The sequence below is a fragment of the Psittacula echo genome, assembly GCF_963264785.1.
Source record: "Psittacula echo genome assembly, chromosome: 5".
Lineage (NCBI taxonomy): Eukaryota > Metazoa > Chordata > Aves > Psittaciformes > Psittacidae > Psittacula > Psittacula echo.
This window is the reverse complement of record NC_137739.1, coordinates 21,423,936-21,433,209: the sequence shown is the minus strand read 5'-3', so window position 1 is coordinate 21,433,209 and position 9,274 is coordinate 21,423,936. Positions and strand designations below refer to the sequence as shown.

At 48.6% G+C, this 9,274-nt stretch overlaps 1 protein-coding gene across 1 annotated transcript in view; it reads left to right on the top strand.

Moving 5' to 3' along the window:
• Positions 1-758: 758 nt before the first annotated feature.
• The window catches only part of CCND1 (cyclin D1), a gene marked incomplete at its 3' end in the record, with an annotated part of 13,471 nt that continues 4,955 nt past the window's right edge, over positions 759-9,274 (top strand). Inside the window, exons 1-4 of the mRNA XM_080617434.1 lie at positions 759-1,045; positions 2,630-2,845; positions 3,464-3,623; positions 8,535-8,683. Coding sequence (XP_080473560.1) covers positions 848-1,045; positions 2,630-2,845; positions 3,464-3,623; positions 8,535-8,683 — 723 coding nt within the window. The 5' untranslated portion in view covers positions 759-847. The remainder of the gene's footprint in view (positions 1,046-2,629; positions 2,846-3,463; positions 3,624-8,534; positions 8,684-9,274) is intronic.

Sequence of the window (9,274 nt, the reverse complement as noted above, 5' to 3'; positions counted from 1 at the left end):
CCTCTGTGTGTACCCCTTCTGCAGGATAAAACCTTTAAAGTGAAAGGAAAAACTAAAAAAATAAGGAAGGTAAGAAAAAGCACCATTTTGATGGGGAGGGGGAGACCCCAATAATTCCTTTACAATTCTGGCATGCAGCAAAACCATCCAGGCTGGGAAAACATAGGGGCTGAGGAAATGGGAGCAAGCTTTTTCCCTTGAGATCAGCTGCTAAGGCCGGGAGTTAAGGTTAGGAGCGTGCAGGTACGTGTCTGTGACAATAACAAATATAATAGTAACAGGCTATAAGGGACAGGGTGCTGCCCGGCTCCCCCTGCCTGGTGCCCCCAGTAATATCCTAAGTAGGTTTCCTTGTATCCACATCCCTGCGTGCCTGTGTGTGGCCTGGCCCCATTCATCATCTGGCTCCCGCTGCAGAACCCGCTCCGTTTTTAAAGTTATGCATAATACACTGAAGACACAATTTGGGTTTCCCCCACCTCTCCCTCGCCCTTGAAGCGAGCAAGCCCTCGCCTCATTTGCATCGAACCCTGCTCGCTATAAGCGAAGCAAAGGGGAAGGACTTGAAGCCTATGGGATGGCTTTAGGGCTCTGCCCCTTGCTTTTGGCTCGCTCTCTTTCTCATTCTCTCCCGTGCTTTGATCTCTGCTTAACAACAGTAACGTCACGGGGACCATACTGGAGAGTTTTGTTGGAAGTTAGAAAGTTTTGCAGCCTCCAGAGGGCTGTAGCGGCAGTAGCAGAAGCAGCATCCAAGGGAACTCCTGGAAGGGGAAGAGAAGAGCGAGCGAGGAGCGCCTGCCTCAGCCCTGCTGCAGAGAGCTGACTCGGGACAACGGAGGCGGCCATGGAACATCAGCTGCTGTGCTGCGAAGTGGAGACCATCCGACGAGCCTACCACGATGCCAACCTCCTCAATGACAGGGTGCTGCAGACGATGCTGAAGGCGGAGGAGACCTGCTCGCCCTCCGTCTCCTACTTCAAGTGCGTGCAGAAAGAAATCTTGCCATATATGAGGAAAATAGTTGCCACTTGGATGTTGGAGGTTTGTATCTTGCGGGTATTTCCCTTTCCAAGCTTCGCTACCCAGATGAATTAAACCGGAGAGCTGCTCCCCCATCTCCTTGCCTTCACCCCCATAACCATTAATCCCCCCCTCAGATTGGTTCCCCGGCTTCGGAGCCGCCGCTATTGCCGGTTCTTTATCCCTGCCGCGGAGGGGAGGCGGACGTCCCCCCCCAACTCCACGCTACACCGGGCCGGGAGTCGGGGGTGGCCCGGGACCTTTTCCAGCCGTCGGGGAGAGGCAGTCCCGGCCTGAGGGATCGCCGGGAGAGGCCGGGCCGGCGGCACCCCCGGCCCTGGTGGCCCCGGGGGAACTTTTGCCAGCTCCTTTTACTGGGGGGGGGGGGATATATTTTATTTTAAATTAATATCCTTGTACACGTATGCAAGCGGCTGCCCGTGCCAGTATTATGCGCCATCTTTGTTCTTTTATTTGCAAAGCAAAAGTGTTTATTAATCGAAAAAAACTCCAGCCTTCACCCCGAAGAAAGTCCCGGGGGAGACCGAGCCGAGGGTGGGAGCTGCGGGGGACAGCGGGGACGGGGGACCTCGCTGGGGCTGCGGGCACCGGGACCGGCCGGAGGGGTTCCGGCGGTGCTTTGGGGGGAGCTGCAGGGTGAAAGTTTCTTTGTTCAGCACGAAGAGCGGCCGTGAAACTGCAGTCACCCCTCAAAGACACGCTTGTGCCGCGGCGTCCGGGCTGCAGGGTCGCCGGGGAAAAGCGAGTTGGAAAGGACCCCGTCCCATGGTGCGAGGCCCCCGGGGGGTGTCCCTTCGGGAGCCCTAGGAGCTGGGCTACATTTTCGTGCCTTTTCGGAAGCTCTGCGAGCCCAGGATCTATTTTTAATTAATTTTTGAAAGCGCAGCACGCTGCCTTTGAGCTGGGAAATGTCGCGCCCGGCTGTGCTGCAGGGCGAGGGAGGGAGGCGGTGGGTTTCACTTCAGGGGGGCTTCGTGGAGCCCCTCAGCAGCACCCCGTCCCCGGGGCTCGGTAAAGGACCCCCGCCGCTTCATTTTCATCTTTTTTCGAGAGCTCGAATTATTTTTTAAATATTTTTAAATATTTTTTGAAAAGATGACGTCTGGGGAAATGAGGCTGGACGCCACCTTTGTGTCTCGACCGGAGAGGGGGGAAATCGGCAGCACAACGGCAAAGCAGATGACAAAAATAAGTAAATCCTGGGGAGCAAGGCCCGGCTCTGCACCCCATCCCCTGGAGCCGAGGGTCGCGTTTTCCTCCGCTTTTTCTTCCCTTTTTCAAACTGGGTTCTAGGGGCTGGAAAGATGGGGACAGACCTTCCCCTCTTCGACACCCCCCCTCCTTTTTTTAATACCACGAATCGCCTGCGGATTTCTAACGCCGCATTTCTCCCCACTTTGTCACTCGTGACTTTCATTTTCTTTGGTGCCTCTGTTTCCCTCTTCTTTACCCGTTTTCCCCCAGCTGAATTTCCCCCCTAGTCTCCTTCAACCTTGCCCTGCAAAGCCTGGGGGGTGAGGAGGGGAGGGGAAGCCTGCTTCGCCCGTATTAAATTATTCCTAAACGATTTCTCTCTCCTTCCAGGTTTGTGAGGAGCAGAAGTGCGAAGAAGAAGTTTTCCCCTTGGCTATGAATTATTTGGACAGATTTTTGTCGTTTGAACCCCTCAAGAAAAGTCGGTTGCAATTGCTCGGAGCTACCTGCATGTTTGTGGCTTCAAAAATGAAGGAAACTATTCCTCTGACCGCGGAAAAACTGTGCATTTATACAGATAACTCCATCAGGCCCGACGAATTACTGGTAATTTCATGTTTAATCGTCTCAGGAAAGATAAAGATTAAAAAAAAAAAAGGAAATAATAAACAAAAACACATTAAAAAAAAAAACCCAAATCTAACTCGCCGATTGGGAACCCCCTGCCCCCGGAGAGGGCGGTCTCCCTGCAACGGGGCTATCGCCGGCGGGCGGCAGCCGCTCCCCGCGCCCTCGGAAGCTGTAGCCCCGTAAGGGGCGCGGGGCCAGGCCCGGGATATGGATGAGGCCCGGGATCGGGACGGGGATCGGGACGGACCCAGCGCTCCCCGGCCGCGGCCCCCGGACGGCCGCGGCTGGGCGGAGCGCGGGCTCCCCCTGGCGGCCCCGCGGTGGGCCTGCGGTAGGAGCGTTCCGGTGCCCTCCCCCCCGCGCCTGCGCCCCTTGCCCGAGCAGGGGCTCCCCACAATGGGTTCCCCTCAGTCCCGCCGTAGTTCCGTCGTTCCCCCTCCCATTCAGCTATCTCCCCGCCGCCGGGGAAGCGGGCTCGGCCGAGAGCCGGGGCCCAGCCGCGAGTAGTGCTCGGCCGGGTGGATGTGAGCAGAGCTAACCACGTTTTCCCCTCCTTCCTCTTCTTCCCCTCATCCCTCCTTCTTTTCTTTGCAGCAAATGGAGCTGCTTCTGGTGAATAAGCTGAAATGGAATCTGGCTGCAATGACCCCCCACGATTTCATTGAACATTTCCTTACTAAAATGCCTCTCGCAGAGGACACCAAGCAGATCATCCGTAAACATGCTCAGACTTTTGTGGCTCTGTGCGCTACAGGTATGAGCCCTGCAAGTTAAGCAAACCATGTTGCTTTCCCCAACATGCACCCTACCCCCTGGTTTGTACAGCTTCCCGTAGCTGTGACTTAAAATGAGCTGTGGGGAGGTAGTTTAAGCCCTGGTTATTGCCCTTTGCTTGTAGAACGTGGATTACTTTGCAGAGGTAAGTTTGCTTTGGAAAAGATATTTTGCTTCTGAGCAGAGTGCATGTTGCTGTCGAGGCGGGAGGAGTCCCATTCCCCCCCCCCCCCCCCCCACTTTGCGGCTTAGCTGTAGAGTTGTGGCAGGATTCCTTCGCCTCTGTACAATGGGTTGTGTGTGGGAGCTGCACGGGGAATCCCTCCCCACATAGGTTTATTCTTAAGATGAAGTTTTAAAAGCAGAGGGAGGTTTTATGCTTGTGAATAGCTCTACATGGTGGGGGATTAAAACTTCCCTCTTCAAGCTGCCTCTTGGCCTTCCCGTCCTCCTCCTTGGTGGCTGGTGGGTTGGAGGAAGGCCATGCAGCACTAAGGCTTTGCTGGCACAGCACCCAGCCACTGCCATCTGGACCCCGCTGACCATGTGCTGCACTGAAGCCACGTGCAGGCCTCCAGAGATGCTGAGTAGGGAGGTATCCACACTTAAAAACCTTGGTGGGACCTGTCTGATGGCATGGCTTAATGTTGCGTAGTTTTGTTTTCCAGAGGTGGATTTGGTATATAAAAAGATGGAAGAAAGATTGCAGGCACTCAGAAGAAAAGTTTTTATTGCACAGAATCGGCTCTACTGCAAGGCCTAAAGACAGAACAATCGAGTCATAAAAGAGAAATACATAAACAGTGGCATTGCTCTTCATCTTGGGCCTAACACCAGCCCAGCGGGCAGCCAGTCTGTAAGTTAAGACTGCTTGGAATAATACTTGGTGTTGGAAGCACCACAGCCTTCAGACAGCTTCACACTAACATTTTGGGAATATCAGACCTAACTCTCTGTGCCAGGTCCCACCCAAAGCTTCCTCTGCTGTTAGCTGGAAAGAGCAGCTACCTGGACTCTCCTTTGGATATGGGGAGGTTTAACCTAGGTTGTTCTGCTGGCAGTGACAGGGATGAAAACAAGAGTAGTTCAAAGGTTGGAGACTTGCTAAGAGTCCAGTACTTTGATCTACTGTCAGTGTTGTTATGTTTCTTTTAGGAAGCACATCCAGAGACTTTATTTAACAGTGCTACACACCACAGCTGGAGAATGGATCAGTAAATGAGAACCGTGTTCTGGGAGTTTTACTTAGTTTCTTAAACAACCCTGCAGTGCTGAGCTAACCAGAACTGGGGACCTCTTCAGTTCCCTACGGAAGCTGGGATATTGCCTAGGGAAAAAGCACTCAGGAAGGCTGCCACTAGGCTCTGTGTTTTTATTGTCCTTTCTGGATGTCAGGATTTTCTTGCGCCTTTTGCTTTCCTCATGGCTTCTTTGTTGGCTAGTGAAGATCACATGTGGCTTAAGTATCACCTGGACTTTGCTTTGCCTGTTACTGGGTTGTGTTGTATTTCCCCTTGCCAAAATGAACCTAGATGGACTGCAAATTGCCTGGATGCTGTGGGGCCCGATCCAAAGTCCACTAGAAACACAGACACTCACTTAAGTGGCCTCAGGGGCAAGTACAGTGTATACTTTGCATGAAGTTCAGCCTGTGTCCTCTGCTGTAAATGAGAGGGTCTCCTAAGAAAAGCTGGCAAAATAATGCTTGCTTAGAAAATGAAAGTCGTCTTCACAAGGTGAAGGCTATGGAAGTGTTGCTAGATGTGTATATATGTGTTTGCTCCAGAGAGAAAAGGTTACGCTGCAAGGTGAAGTTAAAGGGGAATTCCTTCTAAGCTCCCTCTTCAGTTGTCTGTCTGGTAGAAGTGGATTTGTTTGATTTGGTTTAGTTGTGGAAAAAAAAAAACAAGAAAAAAATGCCATTTTCACCAAAGGATGTCTTTGTGCTGTGGTAGGTTCGGGCAAAAAAGCAAAGGGAAGAAGAAGAAAAAAATTACCAAGGGTTGTTTGAAGTTAACACATAATTGAGCTTAATGAATGGGGCTTTGGCATGGCCGAGCAAGGCAGGGAGAGCTCAAAAGGAAGCTCTTTTGGCCCAAGTTAAGACCAGTGTTGAGGGAGAACTGCAGCTCTATACAAGCATAACAATGAATAGCAACAAATATTGGAGCTTCAGCATTTCATTATGTTCCTCTGGTTATCAAAACATACTAGGTTCCTTTTATACTACTATTATTGCTATTATTATTGTTGTTGCTTTCCTCCTCTGGGATGGAGAAAGAAAGATCCCCCCTTTGAAACGAACATGTTACAATTCTATTCTCCAGCCTTAACAAAATTGTAAGTCTCAAGGTATGTGACCAGTTGGAACCTGTTGCATCTTGCAGCAAGTGATTTATGTTCACAGTTTTGATTTGCCTCAATGAAAAGATTTTCATTCATAGCCCCCAGCTCTCCAGACGGATGGAATTGCTGCTCCATTTAAAAAGGAAAAGGGGTGACTCGCCTTGTTAGGAATTTTTTTTAAAGCGCTGCAGCGCCTATATGCCTGCTTTGTCCTCCCTTCAGGGTGGCTGGCATTCTTCTCTCTCCTCCCCCTTCTCTCTCTCTCCCTCTCTCTCTTTTTAACAACGCTGAAGTTGTTTATTCTTTTTGGATGAAGTCTCAGATAGGCTACTGGGGATGTGTGCTTCAATTGATGGGGCCCCCTACCCCATTGTGGCTGTGTCAGGTCTAATTCATCTCACCGAAGCCCCCTTGTTCCTGAGCGCTCAATAGCGCAAGATGAGGCGATGAAGGCTGACAATGATGCCACACTCTTCACTTGGGGGCATCCAATTACAGGCGAGAGGGGCCCCCTGATTAATATGCTGAAATTAGTGGCCTCTGCCACAAATAATTCCTTGTTGAGTTGCAACAAAAAGGCAGTCCATGCTGCTTCTCTGGAGTGGTTATAGGGACAGACACAAACTGGTCATTTAAACTTCATTATCACTTTTCCACCTTGGAAAGAATGAGGGTGTGACTATGAATTCATGTTCTTGTTTACTGCTCCATTTAAAAGAAGGATGCAAATATTAATCCCAAACAGGATCCTGTCAGGACAGACTTACTAAACCAACACATTCTGGTCATGTTCTGTTTGTGGAGCTCACTAAATAAGTGTCGCAAACACGCTGCCACCCTACTACCCATATGAGCAGCCCAAGCTTAGTGGAATTAATGCTCGCCTGTTGAAATCCCTTATGTCTGAGGCCTACCTGCAACTGTGTATTGTATTTCAGTGAGGGGACTGGCTTTGCTATGTGTGTAGTGTCAGCAAGTAGTCTGGACTACTTAGATTTTTGGGAGTGACAGAAGCTTGCTAGATGGGTCTATTTAATATCCGCCCGGCAATGGACAGATTAGGAAAAGGGGATAAATTAAATTCATTTCAAGCATAAATGAGGCTATTTCAGATCAAGTTTGCCTTTCTGCTGGCAGGGCATTTCATAAGTTTGGCGACAGTTCATCATACCAGTTTAATTTTGAAGGTTTGCAGCGTGCGGGGTAAAATGCCCTTTTGAAGGTAGGTATTGGTCAGGGCTACAATGGAGCATCAGAGGTATCTGAATAGTTTCAGAAAGGGGACTTTTTTCACAGAGTCCCAAAGTCTTTAGTTTCACTGGTAAAACATGTACACAAAAGTTATCGTAATAAAGGAGATGCATGATTTAATACTTAAAACTGTTCCACTGAGCCCTCTAAGCTGTCTGTTCCTTTGATTTCATTCAAGGGTTTGACAGATGGTTTATATTTTTTCAACCCAGAGGAAGCTGTATCCTGATAAAAGCTGAAGGAATGTGTCTCAGGTTCTGGTGTACAATGTGGCATTTCCTTTTCTTCCTCAAAATTAGATGTTTACTTGTGCCACTTGCTTCCTTTGTTTCTGATTCTCCTCCAAGGTGTACACTGCCCCAGATCAAATGCACTCATGTTCATCAGAAAAATTCTTGGCATTAAAATGTGAATTATTCTTACTGAAAAAAAACCAAACTACCAACACCAAACTAACAAAGCAAAACAAAAACCCAAATGAAAACCATGCTAAATGGCAGAGATAGCCCCTTAAGGAATCATGGGAGTGGCTTTGTGGAGAGACCTACAGCAATGCAGTCTGGAAGGGGGCCCAGCCTCTTGTCAGCATGGTGTCACATCAGAATGTAACTGATTGTCCGCCAATTCTTGGGACCCCCATCACTTAGTTATGCCACATTTACATTAAATCCCTGTTGCCAGGATGGATGGCAGCCACTGACAAGAGACTAGCTTGAGACAAAGCATTCTGAAGATGAAACCTTAATTTAAATATGGATTATCTGCCTCCTGACAGGGTTATGCGGTCTTTCTCTTCCTTTTTTGTGGATGTTGTTCATTAAAGCTATATTTCTTTGACTGTCAGTGCAAAGGTTTCTGCTTTAAAAGGCCTGAGCACTTACTAGAGTTCACCTAGGATCCCATCACACACAAATGCAAACAGGTTTTCTTGGATGTCTAGTGCCACTGACTGTAGTGGCATTATTCACATGAGCAAAGTATTTTAACATTTGAAGAACAGGGGCCCTGCTTATGATAAAAGTCCCTCCGAGTGATGAATGGCCTCCAGGCTCAGTGCTAGGAAGGGCTATTTGCTGAAGTACAGTTGCTCCTGTGGATAAGTGTTTACAGGTTTGGACCTGTAACAGTTTAGAGCGGGAGACACCTTTCTGCTCCCAGTTTTCCCTACCTTCTTGGATGCAATACTTGGCAGCTGAAGCCCTGCTGGTAGCAGGGTGTATGTGTACAGGCAGGCTTCTAAAGCAATCATTTCAGTATTTTTTTTTTTTTCTTTTTCTCTCCTTTCTTCATACAGATATTAAATTTATTTCAAACCCACCTTCCATGATTGCAGCTGGCAGTGTGGTAGCAGCTGTGCAAGGCCTGCATCTGGGGAACACTAACACTTTCCTCTCCTATCAATGCCTCACACACTTCCTATCACAAGTTATCAAATGTGATCCGGTAAGTAATTCTTTCTCTAGGTTGATCTCCTGCCTTAGAGTTTAAGAATGAATATGGTAGCTGATCTGACATAAATCTTGATCAAAGTCAAGACTGTTGAACAGGTTCTCTCATGTCCATCCTAGTTATTTAGCTGTCATTTACAGCCATTAATAATCTGTGATTATGCTGCTGCGGTTCACGGATAGGAATGCCACATCCAGTTCAGATGTTTGTAAGAGAGGTGTAAAGGACTAAGCAAAGGAAAAACTGTGCATCCATTTAGGACATTGCAGAGGCTAGATTTGGTTGCAGGTAATTAAACCAGGAGTCTGTGTAAAAAACTGAAAGCAAGACCACGAGAAATAGTGAGACCTCGAGGTATCTCTGACCTTATCTTTGACAATTCTTGAGGCCTTTTATTGTGCCAAGTGGTGTGAAAAAGCCCTTCTTGAAAGAGTTCTAATGATCTAATTTGGTTTATTACGTGCTAGACCTGCACAGTAGCTGGCATTGAATTCCTTTTTCGAAACAAATGCTTGTCCCACGACTTTCTGACAAGGTAGATGGTCCTCACAGGACACTCATTTTGCCCTGCGGCTTCCAGGAGAT